The sequence below is a fragment of the Pristiophorus japonicus genome, chromosome 7, assembly GCF_044704955.1.
Source record: "Pristiophorus japonicus isolate sPriJap1 chromosome 7, sPriJap1.hap1, whole genome shotgun sequence".
Classification (NCBI taxonomy): domain Eukaryota; kingdom Metazoa; phylum Chordata; class Chondrichthyes; family Pristiophoridae; genus Pristiophorus; species Pristiophorus japonicus.
In genome coordinates, this window is record NC_091983.1 from 167,811,460 (window position 1) to 167,835,562 (window position 24,103).

Sequence of the window (24,103 nt, forward strand, 5' to 3'; positions counted from 1 at the left end):
CTGCCCAAGTTCCTCCCCCATGCACACCGAGTTCTTGACCTTCTCCCCCACCACCTCCGTGGCTGCAATCAATGTTGCCTTTAAGATGTGTGTCCCTGTGGCTCGAAGGACCTCCCGCACAGCTGGCTCACCGGCTTTCAATTGTGATGGCCGTACCCACAATCTACTTCGATAGCACTTCCCTGCTCCAGAACCTCTAGCACCAAGACAGACAAGAGCAGCAAGATCATGAGAACACCGTCACCTCCAAATCACACAATATTCTTACTTACCATATCTCTCAACATTCTTTCATAAATCGAGTCAACACCATAGAATTCCCTACCTAACACCATTGTAAGAGCTGCTTCTGCACAAGAACTGCAGCAGTTTGCAACAACTGACCATCACCTTCCCACAGCAATTAATATGGTTGAAAGAAGCAGCATTTATAAAGTACCATCTCCAACCTCCCTTTCCTCTCCAAAGTCCTTGACTGTGTTGTCGCCTCCCAAATCCATGACCAACTTTTCCGGAATGCCATATTTAAATCCCTCCAATCTGGTTTCCGCCCCTGCCACAGTATAGAAACGGCTCTCATCAAAGTCACAAATGACATCCTATGTGACTGTGACAAAGGCAAACTATCCCTCCTCATACTTCTCACCCTGTCTGCAGCCTTTAACACGGTTGACCACATCATCCTCCTCCAACACCTCTCCACCATCGTCCATCAGGGTGGGACTGCACTTGCCTGGTTCCATTCTTATCTATCTCATCTTGGCCGGAGAATTACCTGCAATTGATTCTCTTCTTGCTCCTGCACTGTTACCTCTGGTGTCCCCCAAGGATCTATCCTTGGTCCCCTCCTATTTCTCATCTACATGCTACCCCTTGGCGACACCATCTGAAAACACAGCGTCAGTTTCCACATGTACGCTGACGACACCCAGCTCTACCTCACCACCACCTCGCTTGACCCGTCCATGGTCACTAAATTGTCAGTCTGCTTGTTCGACATCCAGTACTGGATGAGCAAAAATTTCTTCCAACTAAATATTGGGAACACCGAAGCCATTGTCTTTGGTCGCCGCCACGAATTCTGTTCCTTAGTCACTGACTCCATCCCTCTCCCTGGCAACTGTCTGAGGCTGAACCAGACTGTTCGCAACCTTGGTGCCACATATGACCCTGAAATGAGTTTCCGACCACATATCCGCGCCATCACTAGGACCGCCTACTTCCACCTCCGTAACATCGCCCGACTCCGCCCCACCTCAGCTCATCTGTTGCTGAAACCCTGATCCATGCTTTCGGTACCTCTAGACTTGACTATTCCTGGCTGGCCTTCCACATTCTACCCTCTGTAAACTTGAGGTCATCCAAAACTCTGCTGCCCTTGTCCTAACTCTCATCAAGTCCCGTTCACCCATCACCACTGTGCTCACTGAACTACATTGGATCCCGGTTAAGCAACGCCTTAATGATAAAATTCACATCCTTGTTTTCAAATATGGCTTCACCCCCTTCCTATCTCTGTAATCTCTTCCAGCCGTATAACCCTCTGAGATATGTGCTCCTCCAATTCTGGCCTCTTGAACATCTCCAAATGTAATTGCTTAACCATTGGTGGTCGTGCCTTCAGCTGCCAAAGCCCTACGCTCTGGAATTTCCTCCCCAAAACTCTCCGCCTCTCTTTCCCCCTTTAAGACGTTGCTCAAAACCTACCTCTTGTACCAAGCTTTTGGTCATCTGCCCTAATATCTCCTTATGTGGCTCGGAGTCAAATTTTGTTGATATCACTCCTGCGAAGCGCCTTGGAACGTTTTACTGTATTAAAGGTGCTATATAAATGCAAGTTGTTGTTGTACCTTTAACAGAGAGCTTTGCCAACATCATCCACATGCAGAGAACAATGTTAAAAAAAAATAGCAATTTCTGTCCAACCCACTCAGAAACCTAACAGGTTGCAACACTAATGTTACAACAGTACAATCTGAACAGAAAAGTTTATCAAAACGTGACACCAAAAAAGTGTTTTGACCAGTAGTGGCACAACTTGGTTTTAAAATAGAACAATTCCCCAAATAGTTATTAAAACTAGAGTCGGTGGAGTTGCAATAATGCAAGCCATGGAAGTGCAAGGCTGCCTGTTGCAGAGTTATTCTTTGTCTCATGCTCTGACACCGGATGTTTTCTGGAGACGAGGTGAAAGTTCGCCATGGTTTCTCACTATCAGGTGACGGTGAGCAGCAGCCGTCTGCTGACCGAGGCTGGGCTGCCAAAGCTCCGGTAAAATGAACAAAGCGGCCGCGGAGCTGTGCGGCGCCGGGGAGGAGGAGGAGAGCGAGTGTGACTCCATCGGATTGGAGTTCGCTTACGGAGGAGAAGCCGAGTGCGGCATCGTGGATGGAGACCCCGACAACAGAGCTGCACCTGATGAAGGTACGATACGTGTAATGACCCAACTGATCGGTTGTGAGGAACCCAGTTCGTGGGTCTGCTGCTGTTAGCCCAACTAATGCAATTCACTGGATCAGTAAATTCAATCGTTTAATATCGAGCACGCACTGTGCTCCAGTTAGTTAGTTTGTCTCTGTCTTGCAAGATTAAACGTTTTTATATAGTAATTTTTTTCCAGCCCTCTGGGTCCTTACCCCCAAATGACCATTCTTCGTGCATGAGCCTGTACATCAAGTATGGATAGGCTTTCTGATCATGGCAATGGAGGTTAATCATAGCCAAGCCTGTCCCCAGCCAATGTCCTCAGACACTTTTCAGCAGGGTGATGACCAGGAGCAGGAACGTGCTTGAATTTTCCATTCCCTACCCTGGAAACATGGAGTCCAGTTGTGGAGTCTGCACTGGCTGAGATTAACTGATCCTGCACAGACCAGGGACCCAGTATATTTGCCACTGGTTTCTCTGGCTGTTCTATGGTTAAATGCACTGTATACAGATCAGGGATGCCTGAGGTTTGATCCCTGGTCGGTGTTAAGCTAGCTGTTGATCTCAGGTGGGGTGACGATGGATCACTACAATTGACTTTAAGCTGGGGAGAGGGAAAATCAGCCATGGTTCCTGCTCTTGACTGTCAGCTCATGACCTTTGCTGCAAAGTGCATATGTGTTAATGTCAGATGAGCAACACAACAATAACTTGTATTTATATAGCGCCTTTAACGTAGTAAAAAGACCCAAGGCGCTTCACAGGAGCGTTATCAAACAACATGTGACACCGAGCTACATAAGGAGATGTTGGGATAGATGGCAGGTAGGTTTTAAGGAAGGATATACTTGCATTGGAGGCTGTTCAGAGAAGGTTGATTCTGGAGATGAGGGAGTTGACTTATGAAGATTGGTTGAGTAGGTTGGGCCTATACTCATTGGACTTCAGAAGAATGAGAGGTGATCTTATTGAAACATGTAAGATAATGAGGGGGCTCGACAAGGTGAATGCAGAGAGGATTTTTTCACTCGTAGGGGAAACTAAAACTAGGGGACGTAGACTTAGAATAAGGGGCTGCCCATTTAAAACTGAGATGAGGAGGAATTTCTTCTCTGAGGTTGTAAATCTGTGGAACTCTCTGCCCCAGAGAACTGTGAAGGCTGGATCATTGAATATATTTAAGGTGGAGATAGACAGATTTTTGAGCGATAAGAGAATAAAGGGTTATGGGGAGTGGGCAGGGAAGTGGAGCTGAGTTCATGATCAGATCAGCTATGATCTTATTAAATTGCAGAGCAGGCTCGAGGGGCCAGGTGGCCTACTCCTGTTCCTATTTCTTATGACATAGAGAGGTGGAAAGGTTTTAGGGAGGGAATTCCATAGCCTAGGGCCTAGGCAACTGAAGGCACGGTTGCCAATGGTGGATCGATGAAATTCAGGGATGCAGAAGCAGCCAGAATTCGAAGAGCGCAGAGATCTCTGAGAGTTGTGGGGCTGGAGGAGATTACTGAGAAATGGAGGGGCGAGGCCATGGGAGAATTTGAAATCGAGGATGAGAATTTTTAAATTGAGGCGTTGGTGGACCAGGAGCCAATGTCGGTCAGCGAGCACAGGGGGTGATGGGTGAATGGGACTTGGTGCCAGTTAGAATACAAGCAGCAGAGTTTTGGATGGGTGGCAAGGTGGCCAGGAGAGCATTGGAATAGTTAAACTGATTAAGCCTTTAGTTAAATAGCCTGCCGATATTCATGGTCTAGCCTTACATAAGATGAATGGGTGCCTCAGTGAAGTACTGGAAGTCACAGCCTTCAAGAGAGCCAGATAGGAAAATAAGAGAGAAACTGAACTTAAAGATACTATGCTCCTATTTCTACTGTTACCATCAGCATAGTTCATGTTGTAACTGATTTTTCTTACAAACCTCCCATCTCTAACTAAAGATTTCTCTGGTCCAACTGAAACCTGTAGAAGAGCTAAAACCTTGAAGACAAGCCTGTAACCATTGTCACTTTGTCAGTTCTTGGAAGGTTTATTAACTGGGTTAGTTTTCAATAATAGTTTGATTGTGAGCTTGGAGTATATTTACTCTACTTTTTTAGTTTTTGAAAAGAACAAACAATGTTTTTAAATACTTTTAAATACTGAACACAACATTTTGTTTGGAAGGAATTTACATGTAATGTGTTTGCACATTATTTAAATTGGTTGCTGTAAGTGTGAAAAATAAAATACTTACCAAAAAAAACATCTGTTTATTTTGAAGTACACGACTTAAGAATCTTATCATGATACTATTCATGTTAGCAATAAAAACAACTTCCGGAAAAGTCTCTGGATTATAACATGAAAGATTGTAATATTTGGCTTAAGCTGTGTTCAAATTCAGATCTAAAAAGATGCAGTATTATCCCTATAATATCTGTAGAGACATTATGGCTAGAATACAATAATCTATACAGGAAAAGGGAGCAGAGAGTTAACATTTAATGTAATGAGAAAGTTTAACTCACAGTCTCTGCAGCATAATAAAACACGCACTTTTATATTCTGTAGCCATTTTCTGTGGTGAAGAATCTCTAATGGGTAGGGGCTTTGATAGGTGATAAAATCTTGTCATTTTCCACTAGTAATATTTTGTATTATATTTTGTGAAGAAAGTGCACAACAACCACCAACATTTTGTTTAAACTGTAAAACCATTGAGGTATTTTTGTCATATTTCTGTACACTTTAGGGCTGATTACATGCATATTTTGGAGTTTAATTCTTATTAATTCACCCCATATCTCCTAAATCTGCTGACTTATGCTGGTGTGTGGCTTCGGGGGCAGTGGATACCGTCTTTTGGATGAGCTGTTAAACCGAGGCCCCGTCTACTCTCTCAAGTGGACGTAAAAGATCCCATGGCACTATTTTAAATATTTATCCCTGAATCAACAGATTATCTGGTCATTGCTGTTTGTGGGAGCTTGCTTGTGCGCAAATTGGCTGCTGCGTTTCCTGCATTACAACAGTGGCTACACTCCAAAAGTACTTAATTGGCTGTAAAGTGCTTTGAATCATCCGGTGGTCATGAAAAGCGCAAGATAAATCCAAGACTTTCTTTTTCTCTGGTACCTCTCCCAAGTGGCCATTCTTCATGTTTGAGCCTAAATAATGAGTATCAGCAATCTACTTGACCTTGGGGTCCACAACGGAGCCCAGCACATTCAACGTATACATCATGGCCCAGATTTTGCAGTAAGAACACTGGTGAGGCTATCAGCATCACCGTTATGGAGTAAATCGGGCTTCTGTTGCCCGCACATGCGCAGTTAAATGCAGAAATCAGGAAGTTGCCGTCTGAGTTGCCCTGCTCCTCAATAAACTTCGCTTTCAAGAGGCTCGGTATTCAAACACATGAAGGGTGTGAAGTTGTGGTACTTGCCCACTAGATACCCACTAAACACACCAGCCAGAAAAAGTTGGGGTTTGTCCATTCAAGTGTAAGTGCATTTTTAATGGCGAGATGAGTCTTATTACTGCCAAACAACCTCAGTGGTACTGAAAATTAAAACTTTAATAGTGTGGAGTCTCATTCCTTCAGATTTTAATTATTGTTGGAGATTAAAAAAAATATATACTTATTTTTTCTTTGTCTCTGTTATCTCTCTCTCTTAATCCCATATTTCTTTCCTTCCCTTTATTTTGCTTTCTGTACATGATTTGGCATTGAATTACATATTCTAACTTACTGGTTTAGACTTTGTGTGTCTCAGAAAGGATTCTTCAATCAAATTGCTTAAGGAGATACACAGTTGCTTGTTCTGTTAACACATGTAACAGATTCTCTATAGAGGGCACTGCTCTGTTTTGGATTTCTAATCACTACAGGTTGCAATGCAAAAGTCCATAGAAAGTTTAAGTGTAAGTGTAAGTAAGTGTAAGTGTAATGAACATGTTCTTTCCTGCAGGAGCAAGAGCCCGGCTGATTGTTTCCCCTTCCCCACCCCAGGGCTGAAATATTCCTTGTTTAATTTTTTAAACCGGTTATTTTTTATTTTTGTTTAGTTCTGCACTTCAGTGATGATTACTGCACAGAGGTCAAACCCAGGATCCTGCTAATGGGACTGAGAAGAAGCGGCAAGTCTTCCATCCAGAAAGTAGTCTTCCACAAAATGTCGCCTAAAGAGACGCTCTTCCTAGAAAGTACCAACAAAATCTGCCGGGATGATATCTCCAACAGCTCTTTTGTTAATTTTCAGATCTGGGATTTCCCTGGGCAGATTGATTTTTTTGATCCAACATTTGACTATGAGATGATCTTCAGAGGGACGGGGGCCTTGATATTTGTGATTGACTCACAGGTAAAACACTCTAAACTTCAGATTTAGATGTCACAGATGATTTTATTCTAAGTATAAACTGATGGTACTTTCTATCCAAAATCTTAAATACCATGGGAGATTTCTTCCACTGTAAATGGTTGGGATTAGTTCCAGTTACCAGTTTGTAACTAGGATTAGAGTCCTGAGACACCTGAAGGTGCGCTCTGATGGGGTAAGTGCCCTTATTAGCACACAATGAATGACTTTGCTTCAGAACCTTTCATTGTTCTGCATTCAAGCTGCTGTGAAATCCAGCCAATCCGATAGACAATAACTGAAAAATAAATGAAAGCAAGGAACTGTTGTATATAATCCAGCAGCATTAGTGAATTTAAAGGAGTTGTTTTGCATAATTCAAAGTTACATCACAGTTCATTGAAAAAATGTCACTCCATCTTTGGTCATTTTTAACGTTACTGCTGTTTAATCACATGTGCTTTCCAAACCATAATAAGGCACCCCCACTGTATACAAAATTGGTTACTTGGTGAGAAAATACTTTGACACAGCGTTGCCGTAAACTCATTTCTCGTCTGGGAGTTGGTTTTGAATCCAGCCAGGACTGACGAGATGAAAGTCTTCCTCCTTTACCTGTAAAGGTTCCAGCTGAAGTGAGTTTGGAGAGTCCATAGTGAACTGGGCACAGTCCATAGCACTAAAGCTGTCTGTAATTTGTATAAATATGCACAAATTGGCACAAAATGAGCAAACACACTTGGAAAGGCCATAAAGATGTTTGGTGTGGGAAATTGAAAATAAAATAGTCGTTCTGAGGTTGGCATGAAAACAAATGCCGAGGGCACATTGGTCAAGTGCATGTGATAGCAAGTTCCATATTCTCACCACTCTCTGAATTAATACGTTTCTCCTGAATTCCTTTTGGATTATGAGTGACTATCTTATATTTATGCTCCCTAGTTTTGGACACCCCACAAGTGCAAACATCTTCCCTACATCTGCCCTATTGAACCCCTTCATAAAAGACCTCTCTCGGGTCTTTTCTAGAGAAAAAGGCCCCGGTTTGTTCAGTTTCTCCTGATAGTTGTACAATTCTAGTATAATCCTTGCAAATCTTTTTTGCACCTTCTCCAGTACTTCTGTAATATTAAGACCAGATCTATGCATAGTACTCTTGTGGTCTAACCAAGGTTCTTATAAAAGTTTAATATAACTTCTCTGCTTGTGAATTCTATTTCTCTAGAAATGAATCCCAGAGCTTTGTTTGCATTTGTAATGGCTTTGTTAACCTGCATTGCTACTTTTAATTAATTGTGTATCTGTATCAATAGATTTCTTTGCGCCACTACCCCATTTAGACTCAGTTAGCTTCAGCATCTCCAGGCTAAGGAGAAGAGAAATCAATCAGCATTTCTTTTCTTAATCAGTGTATAGTAAACCCGACTAGAAAATGTGTGTGTGTGGATGTCAAGTAAAGACAGGATTTAACTTGGTTACGATGCCTTCACAGTCAAATAGTCTACTGTCACCACTTTCAATGACAACAACTTTATTTATTTATATAGCACCTTTCGAGTAGTAAAACATTCCAAAGCAGTTCACAGGAGTGTTTTCAAATAAAATTTGACATGAGCCACATAAGGAAATATTGGGACAAATGACCAAAAGCTTGGTCAAAGTGCTAGATTTTAAGGAGTGTCATAAAGGAGGAGAGGGAGGCAGAGAAGTTTGAGAGGGAATTCCAGAGCTTAGGTAGTTGAAGGCATGGCCGTCAATGGTGGAGTAATGAAAAATCGACGAGGCATAAGAGGCCAGAATTGGAGGAGCGCAGAGATCTCGGAGGGATATCAGGCTGGAGAAGGTTACAGAGATGGGGAGGGGCAAGGCCTTGGAGGGATTTGAAAACAGGTGAATGCATGGAGGATGGTCAATGGGTTGAGTATTGAAGGGGGTTGAGCAATTATGGAACTGTAGCCCAGCTTGAGTCAGTGCTTCTGGAAAGTATGGGAGAAAGTTTGGAGAAAATAAAGGTCCAGAATGAAGGTCACTTTACTATTTGTTATGCTGACGTTAGGCATCGAGAATGGTAAAGTATTCCATTTTTGAACATCAACATATTTTACCTTGAAGAACAAAAAAAAGCATTGGGGAATCACTGGTTTCTAGTTATTATTTGAGGGAACTAAAATCACCAATTGCACAAATGTCTTTGGATAAAAAAAGATTTATTTTATTCTATTAAATTTAAATTATATTATATTAAATTATTTAGTTCATATGATCTTTAAAAAAGCATTGTGTTCAGCATTTCCTGTTTATCACATTTGCTTCCTAACTTTCACCATCACTCTTTGTTGATTGGCTCAAAGTAAAGCAGCAGCATTGTACTGCGTGGTACTATGCTTCTGTCATATTAAAATAGTGTATTATCTGGCATAGAAAAACATCCCAGCACTGGACGCTGCTCAGAGAAGGGAACAGGCTAATCCCTAATGTCAGAGGACTGAGTTATAAGGAAAGGTTAGAAACAATGGATCTCCTTATTCTTGAAAGGAGGAAAATCAGAGAGGACATTATAGAGGTATGTAAAAATTAAGTGGAATAGAGAATCTTGAGCACTATTTCAGGTTAAAGCATAGCTGTGAGAGAAGGTAAAAACTAATTAATAAAAGGCATGGTCAGACCTGATATCAGCAAGCATTTCGTCGTGCAAAGAACGATTTATCTGGAATAGTTGCCTGTGTGGAGGCAATTAAGAAGCAATTAGAATCTGTGATGAGGGGATCATAGGTCTCTATGGAACATTGAGCTAGAATACATCTCTCATCTGTACCTTTCTATGTGACTTTTTGTGATCAATGCCACTGGCGATTGGCAAGAATTATGTGTTCGTACTAAGTGCTGTGCCTGTAGTGACCATTTGTAATTTTTTTCCTCTGAATGTCTTATCAATTTCCTTGTTCCTCATTGGTTAAGTCATTGTGTTTTACCTTCTAGTTAGTTATTTTCTAATTTCATATTCCATAAAACCTTCCCCGCCACACGAAAAGATTTTCTGCCCAATCACATCACAGGATAAAAAACAACATCCAAACATATTGCAGCAAAAAAAATTTTATTTGTGATTATAACCACCATCACAATTCTTCACCCATCCCACTACATACAACCAAGATAAACGGTATCACATAATTAACACATATATTCCAATACCCTCCCCGCCCAACTCATATTCCCAGGCTCATTACCTCCTCCATGGCCAGTTAATAACATTTAAAAACAAGAAGGAATAGGGAAAAGGGTGCAGGTAGCTCCAGTTGAAGAAAAATTTGACCCAGAATTTTAATTCTCATAAATCACAAACTACAAACTTACCAATAAACATCCAGCTATTCCAGCATTCCCCCTGCACCCCCCCCCCCTCCCCACCCCATGCAATATCCATAGCCTTGACTCCAGCTATCTTGACTCAGACAGAACCACACCTGCCCACATCTCTGTACTCCAGGGACAATGCCTCAGGTCTGTCACAAAGACTACATACACGCTCACCAAAGGAGTTATCACCACATGTTGATAACTATTCCTGTGTGCGTCTATCCTTTCACCTATGGAAGTATTCAGGTTAGCACAGCTTTGTTTTAGCTTGTATTTTTAGGTGAATTTTTGTGCTAATCAGTATTTGTGATGATAGATGTCAAGAGTGAAACACTATACTATTTTGGTAGGGGATCGAACCAAGGACCTTCCTGGTCTGACTGGCTCAGTTGTTCACTAACTCTTCGCTATCAGGGAAGCTGAAAAGAGAAGACTCACTCGTCTGAATCAGTAGACTATTTTCCTTTTAATGCTTCTAATTATCAATCTCCTGTAGATCTGCTTTTTAATAATGCATTAAAAAAAATCTCTTAATAGAGTTCTAATAAAACTATACAAAGTAATCAGATTGGTACAATTTTGTTTTTAATTTGCAAATGCATGTGTGTGGACATCAGGCTAAGCCAGGATTGAGGTCAGATGAGATGGTCCTCTCCACCCCATAGTGAAACAGCCTGCCAGCACTAACTTCCTATTCTCGCCTGATTCACATGATTAATGGTCTCTTAGATGAGGTACTGGAGAAAGAAACCATTCCCCAACAAGGACTTGATTCGAATAGGAGAAGAGGAAAAGGCAGAAAATTGGTGAGAAAAAAAATCGCATTGTTAGAAAGACTAAGGGGTAACCTTTCTTTTGAGGGACTAAAATCTTTGAACATTTTTCAACATTAACGCTGATGAGTGGGGCAACTGGGTTAGAGGAGCTATTGGCCGTGTGAGCCAGAGATTAAATTAACATCAGTAGTTTGTAGTTTCCTCGGAGATCTTCAGCAATTGCATTGTTTCAACTGGTCATTCACCCTCCCCACCCTCACTCATTTTGCCAGGCTCATTACCTCCTTCTTGATCAGTTAATAACATTTTAAGAACAAGAATGAATAGGGAAAAGAGTGTCGATAGCTCCAGTTGAATAAAAAAATGACCCAGAATCTTAATTCTCATTTATCCCCAAGTACATAATATGAATATTTTTTTTTGTCTCATGAAACCTAGGATGATTACATGGAGGCTTTGGCCAGACTGCATCTCACAGTGTCCAGGGCACACAAAGTAAACGAAGAGATCAATTTTGAAATTTTCATTCATAAAGTAGATGGTTTATCTGATGACCATAAGATAGAAACACAAAGAGATGTCCACCAACGAGCAAATGAAGACCTTGCAGATGCTGGCTTGGAAAAAATTCATCTCAGGTGAGAATCTCATGAAAATGTACTTGCTGGTTTTGAATACTGAATGCCCTCTGTAGCTATGATAAAGTATTTGTAACTCTACATACATCCCAGGCAAAAGATGATGGTTTATCCAGTACTGTACTGCTCATGTGTGTCACTGTATCAAGCCCTGCACATGTTGTCTACCTTGCATATAATGAATACCAGCTTCCCATCGCCAAACATTCAATATATGGGGATGTTCATTCAGTGCAGGTTTGTGTGAAATTAAAAAATAATCATCAAATATTAGAATATCATTTTTTGGTACCTTGTATAACTAGTACAGATTTCATTGTAGTGCTTTGAACAGACAACCTTTTGCTCCTGACAGACTGGACTGCATTTGTTGCACATCAGAAAAAGGCCAGGAAACATACATTTTGCTGATTTCAGAATGAGTATCACCCAGTGCAGGAGGAGAGGTACACATCCATTAGCGAATTAATGTAGTCAGCTCCCAAGAATTAAATGTACCTGCAAACTGACCCCTCCTCCTTCTACCCCACACTGTATGTACAGATCTGGGTTCTTCAGAGAAGGCAAAGGACTGAGATTACAGAGCGGGTACGGAGCACTCTTTCAATAGCTGCTTCATATTCAGGCACTGAATGAGAATCTGTTGTTGTTTGATTCAAAGGGGTGCTTCCTGGCTCTGAGTGAGGATTTGGAAACTTTCTGACATTTGCTACTTGCGTCATGCGAAATGTCTGAGGCTGAAAATACAGTATCAGACAAAAGTGAAAGCCATTCTTGCCTCTGGAAATACAGGAACCAAATTGTAGGATAACACTGCTCATATATAACATAAATTGCAAGTCAGTTCATTATACGTAAGAGCAGTACCATAGAGGTCAACTAGACTTAAAAAGTTTAGTATCCAGCTTGCAATGCCAGAGCAGTACAGCAGACACCATGGCCATTTTCCATCCCCTACCGGAAGCGTATGACCCACTAGCAGCGGAAATACTGCAGGCAGCCGACCAATCATGTGCTTGTGAGTCTGTACCTGGAAGATCCACTGGGCCGGGGTAGAAAGAGGCCGATGTCTCGCACTAGGTGTAGCAAAATCATAAATGAGTTTATAAAACCCTGCATGCCTTTAAATCACTACATGCCTGGCATCCCCAATTGAACTGATTAAGCAAGAAACAGAAGATAAAACTAGAAGACTTATCTCAATGAGTTTTTAAAAGACAGACAAAGGAAGGGAGACAACAGCATTTTCCACCTGATGTCACCCCAGTGCATCCTCGCTATCCTGTCTGTCTGAAATGGAATATCTATGGAGGGGTCCTGTAAATTAAGATTAAGAAACTAAAATGTATTGAAGGCCATCGTGTTCTCCACTATCCCCAACTCTAGGATATAACATTTATTATAACCATGCAGTGAAGTGGGAGAAATATAGAAAATTATGGAACATTTCTCAACTTATACTTACATAAGAAACCATTTGCCTTGATCCACTTACAATTTAAGGCTTTAGGAAGATGCAGGTATTTTTTGCAGATTGATAATGGGCTGTGTCACATGACTTGGTGGTGGTAATATGCAGTGGATGGAGTTATTTCAGTATTCCCATGGTAAAGTGAAAAATGTTCATCTAGATTCTTATGTTCACTTTAGTGTTGAACTTCACACTTAGCATGCCATTACTTAGATTTATTAAGAGTTGAGCAATAATCGTTAAAGGAAAATAACTGTTTATTTTTCTTTCTACAGTTTCTATTTGACAAGTATTTATGACCATTCAATATTTGAAGCATTTAGCAAAGTGGTACAAAAACTGATTCCTCAGCTTCCAACCTTAGAGAATCTATTAAACATCTTCATCTCAGTAAGTTATGCTTCTTAACTATTGCTGCTTATATTTGCAAAAACATTTTTGTGTATTCTTAAAGGAGTGCTCTAGGATAAGTTCCCACAATTGTATCCTTTTGATCACATTAATTGAAAAAAAAACCCACCTTATGTATGATTTGAAAGTGAAAAGTACAACTATATAATTGCAGACCTCCCGATGGAGGCTGGAACCTCCAAATTTTGAAGCTATCCGATGAAAGACAAAGCTTCTTTACTTAGTCTCAGCTCCCACCACCCTACTGCTCCACTGAAACCAGTGGACTGCTGAGATGGGAATTGCAGGGAGCCAATACTATGCGAAGAATCATCACATTTGAATGTTTTGCTTCAGGAAGATGGTGGGCCCATCTCAGTTGGGACATCCATCGCTTGCTGAGTTTAAACATTTTACAGAACTAATTAATTTAGGTGTACTCGGCAGACAAGCTAGTTGACTTTCTGTGGTATTGCTTATGGATAATCTGGGGTCTGAAGCACATTTGTGGTGTTTAGCTAACCTGATCTATCTCTTTATGACCTCTGTTTACATACTTCCTACCATAGGTGATCTAAATAGGTCATGAGTTCAATCAAGGTTTATTGCTATTTGGTGAGGAAGTTTGCAGATTGTAAGGTTTTTGTAAATTTCTGTCTTTAAATCAGAAAAAACATGGCCCGGAATTTGCGGTTGGTAATAACAGCGAACAAACAACGTAGGTCCCTTGCAGTCAGAATCAGGTGAATTTATAATGGGGAACAAAGAAACGGCAGACCAATTGAACAAATACTTTGGTTCTGTCTTCACGAAGGAAGACACAAATAACATTCCGGAATTACTAGGGGACTGAGGGTCTAGCGAGAAGGAGGAACTGAAGGAAATCCTTATTAGTCAGGAAATTGTGTTAGGGAAATTGATGGGATTGAAGGCCGATAAATCCCCAGGGCCTGATAGTCTGCATCCCAGAGTACTTAAGGAAATGGCCCTAGAAATAGGTGCATTGGTGACAATTTTCCAACAGTCTATCGACTCTGGATCAGTTCCTATGGACTGGAGTGTAACTAATGTAACACCACTTTTTAAAAAAAGGAGGGAGAGAGAAAACGGGTAATTATAGACCGATTAGCCTGACATCAGTAGTGGGGAAAATGTTGGAATCAATTATTAAAGATGAAATAGCAGCGCATTTGGAAAGCAGTGACAGGATCGGTCCAAGTCAGCATGGATTTATGAAAGGAAAAGCATGCTTGACAAATCTTCTAGAATTTTTTGAGGATGTAACTAGCAGAGTGGACAAGGGAGAACCAGTGGATGTGGTGTATTTGGACTTTCAAAAGGCTTTTGACAAGGTCCCACACAAGAGATTGGTGTGCAAAATTAAAGCACATGGTATTGGGGGTAACGTATTGACATGATAAGAGAATTGGTTGGCAGACAGGAAGCAGAGAATCGGGATAAATGGGTCCTTTTCAGAATGGCAGGCAGTGACTAGTGGGGTGCCGCAGGGCTCAGTGCTGGGACCCCAGCTATTTACAATATATATCAATGAATTAGATGAAGGAATTGAGAGTAATATCTCCAAGTTTGCAGATGACACTAAACTGGGTGGCGGTGTGAGCTGTGAGGGAGATGCTAAGAGGCTGCAGGGTGACTTGGACAGGTTAGGTGAGTGGGCAAATGAGTGGCAGATGCAGTATAATGTGGATAAATGTGAGGTTATCCACTTTGGTGGCAAAAACATGAAGGCAGAATATTATCTGAATGGCAGCAGATTAGGAAAAGGGGAGGCGCAACAAGACCTGGGTGTCATGGTACATCAGTCATTGAAAGTTGGCATGCAGGTGCAGCAGGCGGTGAAGAAGACAAATGGCATGTTGGCCTTCATAGCTAGGGAATTTGAGTATAGGAGCAGGGAGGTCTTGCTGCAGCTGTACAGGATCTTAGTGATGCCTCACCTGGAAATATTGTGTTCAGTTTTGGTCTCATAATCTGAGGAAGGACGTTCTTGCTATTGAGTGAGTGCAGCGAAGGTTCACCAGACTGATTCCCGGGATGGCAGGACTGACATATGAGGAGAGACTGGATCGACTGGGCCTGTATTCACTGGAGTGTAGAAGAATGAGAGGGGATCTCATAGAAACATATAAAATTCTGATGGGACTGGACAGGTTAGATGCAGGAAGAATGTTCCCGATGTTGGGGAAGTCCAGAACCAGGGGTCATAGTCTAAGGATAAGGGGTAGGCCATTTAGGACCGAGATGAGAAACTTCTTCACTCAGAGAATTGTGAAGCTGTGGAATTCTCTACTGCAGAGAGTTGTTGATGCCAGTTCATTAGATATATTCAAGAGGGTGTTGGATATGGCCCTTACGGCTAAAGGGATCAAGGGATATGGAGAGAAATCAGGAAAGGGGTACTGAGGTGAAAGATCAGCCATGATCTTATTGAATGGCGGTGCAGGCTCGAAGAGCCGAATGGCCTATTCCTGCACCTATTTTCTATGTTTCTATGTTAATACTCCTTTGAAATTGATCACAACTTCGGGACGTAGCGCGTGTGCATCATAACACAGAAATCGTCAAGTTGCAGTCAGTCATTCACTGCTCCGACACTGGCTGTGCCTCCCACGCACCCCGACCCCGCCTCTTCCCGCCACAGCCGGCAATCAGTGTAATCTGTGAAATCACGGAAACTGACGAAAATGTTGTCTCTTCCGCGGTAATATCGCTGTTAATTACCCCATTAAAAGTTAGACCCTTTTGGATTAGGTGTAACTGGGGTTTTAACAGCGTGTTGACTGCTTAACAAACATTATGGCCCTGAAAATTAATTTTAAATTTGTGGTGTGTCAAATTTACCCATTTTGAATAAAAACTAAAATTTTTAAGAAACTTTAAAACAATTTTTTTTCAACGTTTGTTCACCTTTATTTCAGGTATGCTTTTCCCTGTGTGAGAGCCCCAATCTTTGTTTTGCTCTCTCTAATATTTTTTAAAAGTTAGAATCAAAGGATCTTACTCACTTCCTGGTTGCCAGTCTGAGAGAATACTGTATTGTGATTGGCTGCTTAGACAGCTGTGGGATTCCCACCAAACTCTCTGCTGATGTCAACTGCCGAACTTCTCGTCACAGAGATCGAGAGATCTTTGTGGGGAGATTACTTCAGGGCCAGCAGCCACGCTTTTGCTTCACTGCTGACTGCAAATTACAGGCCCATATTTCCCCCCCACCTTTTTTGACTCCTTGAAATGTGACATCTGATATTTAATAAAGATAAATAAGGTCATAAGCCTTTAAGGGCTTGTACTGGTATATTTATTCTTATAAATTACATTTATCTAATGTTTTCATCCTCAGAAACAATGGATAAATTACGTGCGACAGTTCATTCTGTCTCACCCAAGCCATAAAGGCTCTTAATTTCTAGCCCTTATTCACTTGAAGCCTGCTGGACCATTATTTGTGGTACATTCCATGCTGTGTTATGATATGTTTACTGTAGGCATGTCACGTTGTAATAAATACGTAGCTGCTAAGATGTGTGTTGTAATGAATAAAGCTGAGTCACACCGGTAGAGGATATTGTAGATCTGGGGCTCACTTGATATGGAAAAAAATAGGGAGAATTAAGGACAGAACAAATCATAATATTAATCAGGTAATATATTCCATTTATCTTGGTAAAACCATCTAACTGATGCTGCTTTACAATGCCCATAACAGCATAAATTTGTGGAAGGATACCAACATTTAGTTTTAGTTACACTGCCAACTCACTTAATTGTGGATTGGGGCTGCAGAGCTCCACACTTATGTGTGTAAAGACTTGCAAAAGGCACTGGTAACCAGCTTTTAACTAGCACTGAAACTTTTACTGATGAGGTTAAAATTTTTTCATGTCCCCGCCCCCTGCCCCCACCTCCTGTTCTGAAGGCAGTGGTTCCCTCTTGGTGCCCTCTGATATCCCATCCAAGTGTGCACAAGCCAAACACTGAGTGCTGACGGGTTATTCGGCAAGCTTCAAACTGTCCTCCCCTGATAATGTGCATGCTTTGTAATCGGGGTCACTGGTTAGTGATCAGGAGTGGGAGCCTTGGCTGCTTACCCTGCCCTCTGTCTACAAAAATATTAGTGCCATCAACTACACCCCAGCTGATACCTCACCAGCATTACACATACTAACTGAGCCATTGGGAAAATTCTTTTCATTGTTGCAATAGAATGTCGGTATACCAGACTGGGTTATTTTCAGTTGAAAATGTTCAGTAATGTTAAGTTCATACCAGGAAAAACCAATAAATGCTGGAAATCTGAATTAAAACAGAAAATGCTGGAATTAGCAGTTTAGTCAGCATCAGTAAGGAGGTTATTGCATTTAAAGGGTGTACCCTGAAGCAGTATAACTGACATTGGTGAGTATAAAGGATGTTGGCTTCGTACCAACATATTTTGTACTTCAAAACAATACAAAAACACCCATCTTGACTCCTTTGCAGCAGTGCTGAACGACACCAACAACTTTATGTTCTGATTTTGGCACCAACACACTGGAAAATTATGATGTAGCACCACCTTCAAAAGTGCAGTAGAAAAACAGCACAAGTAACAACAGATGGTCTGGGATGGATTATTAAGTTGCTTAAGTCCCTTGTACATTAGGGCTCATATTGTGCACTCTTGGATGCACCAATCATGCACATATTTTGATCTCAAAAGTAGCTGGGAGTGCACTAACATTTGTAATCCACCCCTCACCATCAGTACCACAGTTACGTCTTTGCCACTTTTACATTTGACTGTGTTTTGTTTATTACAGAATTCAGGGATTGAAAAAGCCTTCCTCTTTGATGTAGTCAGCAAAATCTACATTGCAACAGACAGTATGCCAGTAGACATGCAGACTTATGAACTCTGCTGTGACATGATAGATGTTGTTATTGACATATCCTGCATATACGGGTTAGTACCTGACTGAAGTTGTTACAAAGAGAAAGCAAAGAAAAAGGTGTAACTTCTTGCTTTGATTTTTCTGTTATACTAGCATTGTGGCTTTACATTTTTTAATTAACATTTCTATCTTCTTTAATTTATTTCCCTTTAAGTAGAAGATAGTCTGATAATCTTCTCCAAACACTCTGCAAATACCATTCTATAACTGACCACAAAAAAGTGCGTGGGAGAGGCTCATCATGACTCACTTATAAATCTTTATTTATTTTTCGGGAAGTACCTCATTCTGACAGCACAGCTGAATTTAGGAATGCAATTGGCATAAACCCACATCCTACCAATCTGTTCTCCAAAACATCAAAACATTAATACATCTCTTTTCTCTTAGGCGGTCCCTCGTATCGAGGATGACTTGCTTCCACACCAAAAAGGGGATGAGTTCCCAGGTGTTACAATGAGGGACCTGATATTCCAGGTCCCGAACTACATATTGAAGGGTGGAAGTTGCCTGTTATGTCTGTAATGTACTTATGAATGACTCCACGAGGCAATGTGTTGTACTCAAACTGTAGTGACACTGGTCCTTTATTCGTAACTCCAGAGCGAGGCAGCCGTGTGGTGGCTCCCCTTTTATACAGCCCCTGCCACCGGGGCAGGAAACCCCGGTCTCCACCAGTTGCATCCTCTAGTGGTGCCAGTATGTATATACACAGTGTAAACCTTACTGATAGTACATCTGGTAAACAAGTCTCCATCTTATGCAACTATACAGTGACTACACAGAGAGTATATCTATAGTCTGCATATATAACACCACTCTCCCCCAAGTCCTTTGTGCCAATTACCTTTGCACTATGTGCTCTGGCTTAGCTCTCCCCAGACTGAAGTGCCAATAGCCCTTGCACCTTGGCTGTGCTTTGGCTTGGCTCTCTCCCTGTTAACCCCCAAGTCCTTTTGCCACAACATTGGGTAGTGGTTACCAGTTTGGATGGTTCGATGATGCAGTGGAGGTTCCAGTGGGTTCTGGGTGTGATCCATGTGTATGTCTATGGCTATATACATCTATTTCCCCCCCCCCCCCAGCGAGATCATGCAGCTGGCCCATTACATTAACATACAGGATCAGACATGGTGCAAATGCAAAGAAAAGAAGAAAAATTTTTTTTTACAGTTTGTATCATCACACTTTGGTTCAGTGTACATTAGTTACGTTTTACGGTCATGCGCCAGGATTGGATAGATTGCATTCATGGTTCAGTCATGGTCAGTACTGAGGTAGCAGTACAGGTATGCGAGGACGCTGGTTCCAGAGCAACCGGATGAAGTCCTAGTCGTCTGAGGCCTTTCAAAGATTCCTCCAGCTTCTGCGTCATGTAGGCCGAGGTCAGGTCCAACTTGGTGAATGTCTTCCCGCCTGCCAGGGTCACAAATAGGTCATCTGCCTTGGGTAGCGGGTACAGGTCCTGCAGCGAAAAATGGTTAATCGTTACTTTAGAGTCCCCACAAATTCTGACCGTGCCATCGCTCTTGAGAACCGGAACAATCAGACTGGCGCACTTGTTGAACTCAACCGGCGCACTGATGCCCTCTCATTGCAGCCTATCCAGTTCGATCTCCGCTTTCTCTCGCATCATGTATGGCACCGCACGTGCCTTGTGGTGGATGGGTCGTGTACCGGGGACCAAGTGGATCTGCACCTTCGCCCCAGAGAAATTTCCGATGCCTGGACACATGAGGCAGCGTCGACGGACGAAAGCGCTCGGATATCGTCCCAGTTCCAGCGGATTTTTCCCAGCCAGCTTCTGCCGAACAGTGTGGGGCCATCTCCTGGTACAATCCATAGTGGTAGTTCGTGCACTGCTCCATCATAGACTTTTATCCCTGCCAATTACAGGAATCAGCTCTTTAGTGTAAGTTCCCAGCTTGGTATGAATAGGGCTCAGTTTGGGCCTTTGTGCCTTGTTGCACCACAGTCTCTCGAAGGTCTTTTTGCTCATGATAGACTGACTCGCACCAGTGTCCAATTCTATGGATACTGGAATTCCGTTCAGTTCAACTTTTAACATGATTGGTGGACATTTCGTGGTGAAGGTGTGTACCCCGTACACTTCTGCCTCCTCGGTTCGAGTCTCCAGTTCAGCTTGATTCGCCATGGATCAGTCTTCCTCTGCAATGTGGTGGTTTGCAGGTTTTGCAGCTTGTCTGCACATTCGTTGGAGGTGATCCATTGTTCCACAGCCTTTGCACGCATAGTGTTTGAAGCGGCATTGATGGACTCGATGATCACCTCCGCAGCACCAACAAGGTGTCAATTGCCTCGCATTCACACTTGATGGCGGACTCTGAGTCATTTGAGGTCGTGCAGCTTAAGGCTTGTACGTTCTGCCATATGCATTCCTGCTTGAAAACGACGTTCCTTTGTGTACATTACTTGCCGATGCATCTTTATGCTGTGAAATTTGTTTGGTGTTATCGCTGGTGTACATAAATGCCTGGGCTATCGCTATGACTTTGCTCAAGTTCGGTGTTTCAACAGTCAGTAGTTGCGAAGAATAACCTCATGGCCAATGCCAAGCACAAAAAAGCCTCTTAGCATTTGCTGCAGGAATCCATCGAATTCGCAATGTTCTGCAAGGCGCCTTAGTTCGGCGATGTAGCTCGCCACTTGCTGGCCTTCAGATTGTTGACATGTATAAAATTGATACCTTGCCATCAGAACGCTCTCCTTCGGATTTAGGTGCTCCCGGACCAGCGTACACAGTTCTTCATACGGTTTCACCGGAGCAAGAAGATTCTTCCTGAGGCCATAGCTTGTTGCCCCGCAGATGTGTAGGATCGCCCTTCGTTTGGCAGCATTCTCATTCCCTTCCAGCTCGTTGGCCACAAAATATTGTTAGAGTCGCTCCATGAAGCTTCCCAATCGTCAGCTTCTGAGAATTTCTCCAGGATACCAGCAGTTCTCTGCATTTTCGCGTGATGGTTTGTTATCTATTACTCGTCGCTAGTTGTTATGTCTCAAATAAAGCAATGCGACTGAGTACTGTAGACTTGAGTAGGTGTGACCTTAGTCTTTTTATTCTGACTCCAGGGTGCTGGTACAGCATGGGAGGCCTGCTTATATGCAGTGCTCCCAAGGGATGCTGGGATCCCTTGGGACTCCAGCAGATGTGCCCTCTGGTGGTGATATAATGTTGGTTACAAGGTGTTGCATACATAACAGAAATGGAGTAACTATTAGCTGACCAAAGTTGCCTAAATGGCCAGAACTGGCGTAGGTGGCTGGTAAAACCCCCTTTTTGAGAAAAAAAACTAACCTAAAATAAACGTAACCAACTGAGTTACGCTGGTGCAAATTGATTGGGGAAACTGGGGATTTTTAAGCTACACCAGAAAAAGCAGCCTACTCCAAAAAAAAAAGGAGCAACTCCTGGCCAAAATTGAGCCCATAGTTTCTGAGCATCTACAAAAAGTGTTTGTAAATAAGATTGGGTATAGTCAAAAATAGGGGGAAAAAAATCAAAAGTGTGAAATGCATAGATGCCAGTAATGCACAATTTAGCCATTTTACATAAAGGTACAATGCAATAAATTGAAAAGCAAAACTACAGCTTTTAGGCTATAGGAAATGTTGTTCTTCTTATACACTAAGGGAAACTCCAGATACTATAGGACACTACATTCAAGCCAACTTTCCTTATCAAAGCTCAGTTGCTATTGCCCACCGGAGTCAGATCTAGTTTCACGTTCAGATGTCCAGTGGAAAGGTGAGATCCTAACTATACACTTCATACTATAGAAGGGATCCAAGGTATTAAAATTGTACATCTAATGTATAGTAACACAGAAACAGGAGTAGGCCATTTAGCCCCTTGAGCCTGTTCCTCCATTCAATGAGATCATGGCTGATCTGCGACCTAACTCCATATGCCCGCCTTTGGCCCATATTCCTTAATACCTTTGGTTAACAAAAAGTTACCAATCTCCGATTTAAAATTAACAAGTGATCTGGCATCAATTGCCGCTGTGGAAGAGAGTTCCAAACTTCTACCGCCCTTTGTGTGTAGAAATGTTTCCTAATTCACTCCTGAAAGGTCTGGCTCTAATTTTTAGACTCTGCCCCCTAGTCCTCGAATCCCCAAGCAGCAGAAATAGTTTCTCTCTATCTACCCTATCAGTTCCCCTTAATATCTTAGTATGTAATGAAGATTGGGGTAGTTTTATTGGGCTGAATTTTCGCTACCATTTTGCACTTTTTTTAGCCTACACTTTTTTTGAAGCAGACTACAATTTGCAAGTTTCACCAAAGTTTCTGCACCATTCTAAACTACTTACGGCCGATTTTTTTTAGTTCTCGATTTTTTGACGTCACTGGGGGTGCCGGCTGCGCCATTTCTGGCCATTTAAGCGAGTTTGGCCAAAAAGCGGCGCAGTGCACCGTTCTGAAAAACCTTACCTACACTCAAAAGAATCGGCGCGGAGAAGACATCACTGTATTAATGGAGCTGAAGACACGGCACCGAGGGCGGGGGGCCATTCGGCCCAGGATAGCACCGGGGGGGGGGGGCCTTTCGACCCGGGATAGCACCGGCAGGGGTGCGGGGGCCTTTCGACCCGGGATAGCACCGGCACCGGGGCTCCACAACAAAGCGGTAACCTAATGTGCGCTTGTGTGTGGAATGACTCATTTTATTAGGCCTGTTTTATCTAAAATTAAAGAAATAAATATTGCAGAGTATGATAGTTTCACTACAATCTTCCAATAAACAGAAGTGACAAGATCTTGGCAATGGTATTATGTACCTGCATCTGTCTTGCTGTATCTTGTATGTTTCACTTTGCAGCCTCAGCCCTTCAGTGTGTCCCTCGTTACCCTGGCAACCTCAGTTTTTCGGCGCAGATCTTAAGCTCCACCCACAGAGCTTGAGGACGATCTGCATCATTCCACAATGAAAGGTTATGCTGGCGAAACTTCGAATTTTATTTTGCCGCAGTCGGCCACTAAAAAATCGGATGCACCTCTACAACTGGGCCAAAAATCGGCCATGTGGAAAATTGGCTCTTGTTTTTCCTTTGGTTATAACAGAAACGTTTACTGAATACTATATTGTATTCTACTTACAAAGCAAGCCATATACATTTAGATTTTACTGCATGGATTTTTCCACTACTTTCAGAAGGTTGTGGGTTCAAATCCCACTTCAGAGACTAGAGCACAAAAATCTCGGCTGATACTCCAGTACAGTACTGAAGGAGAGCTGCACTGTTGGTGGTGCTGTCTTTCAGATAAGATGTTAAACTGAGGCCCCATGTGCTCTCTAAGCTGGGCATAAAAGTTCCCATGGTTCTATTTGAAGGAGAGCAGGAGAGTTCTCCCTGGTGCCTTGGCCAATATTAATGCCTCAAATCAACATCACTAAAACAGATTATCTGATCTTTATCATCATCATCATGATAATGGCCAGATAATTTGTTTTAGTGATGTTGATTATCTGATCGTTATCGCATTGCTATTTGTGGGAGCTTGCTGTGCACAAATTGGCTGCCGCTTTTTCTGTATTACAACAGTTTTTAAAAAAAATGTGTATTTGGCTTTGAAGTGCTTTGGAATATCCTGAGGTCATGAAAGGCGCTAGATAAATGCAAGTCTTTCTTTCTGTTACTATTGCACATTGCAAGTTTACCTACTTAATTCTACTAATTAGCTTTTAGAAATTGGATATAGGACTATATTTTTCTCTATAAAA

General features: G+C 42.1%; 1 protein-coding gene across 2 annotated transcripts in view; it reads left to right on the forward strand.

The window, feature by feature from the left end:
• Positions 1–2,209: 2,209 nt before the first annotated feature.
• LOC139266894 (ras-related GTP-binding protein D-like) overlaps positions 2,210–24,103 on the forward strand; it is a 47,269-nt gene continuing 25,375 nt past the window's right edge. For both annotated transcript variants that reach the window (XM_070884509.1, XM_070884510.1), the window contains exons 1-5: positions 2,210–2,424; positions 6,478–6,773; positions 11,345–11,544; positions 13,291–13,405; positions 18,226–18,368. In XM_070884509.1, the coding sequence (XP_070740610.1) occupies positions 2,277–2,424; positions 6,478–6,773; positions 11,345–11,544; positions 13,291–13,405; positions 18,226–18,368 (902 nt within the window). In that variant the 5' untranslated portion in view covers positions 2,210–2,276. The remainder of the gene's footprint in view (positions 2,425–6,477; positions 6,774–11,344; positions 11,545–13,290; positions 13,406–18,225; positions 18,369–24,103) is intronic.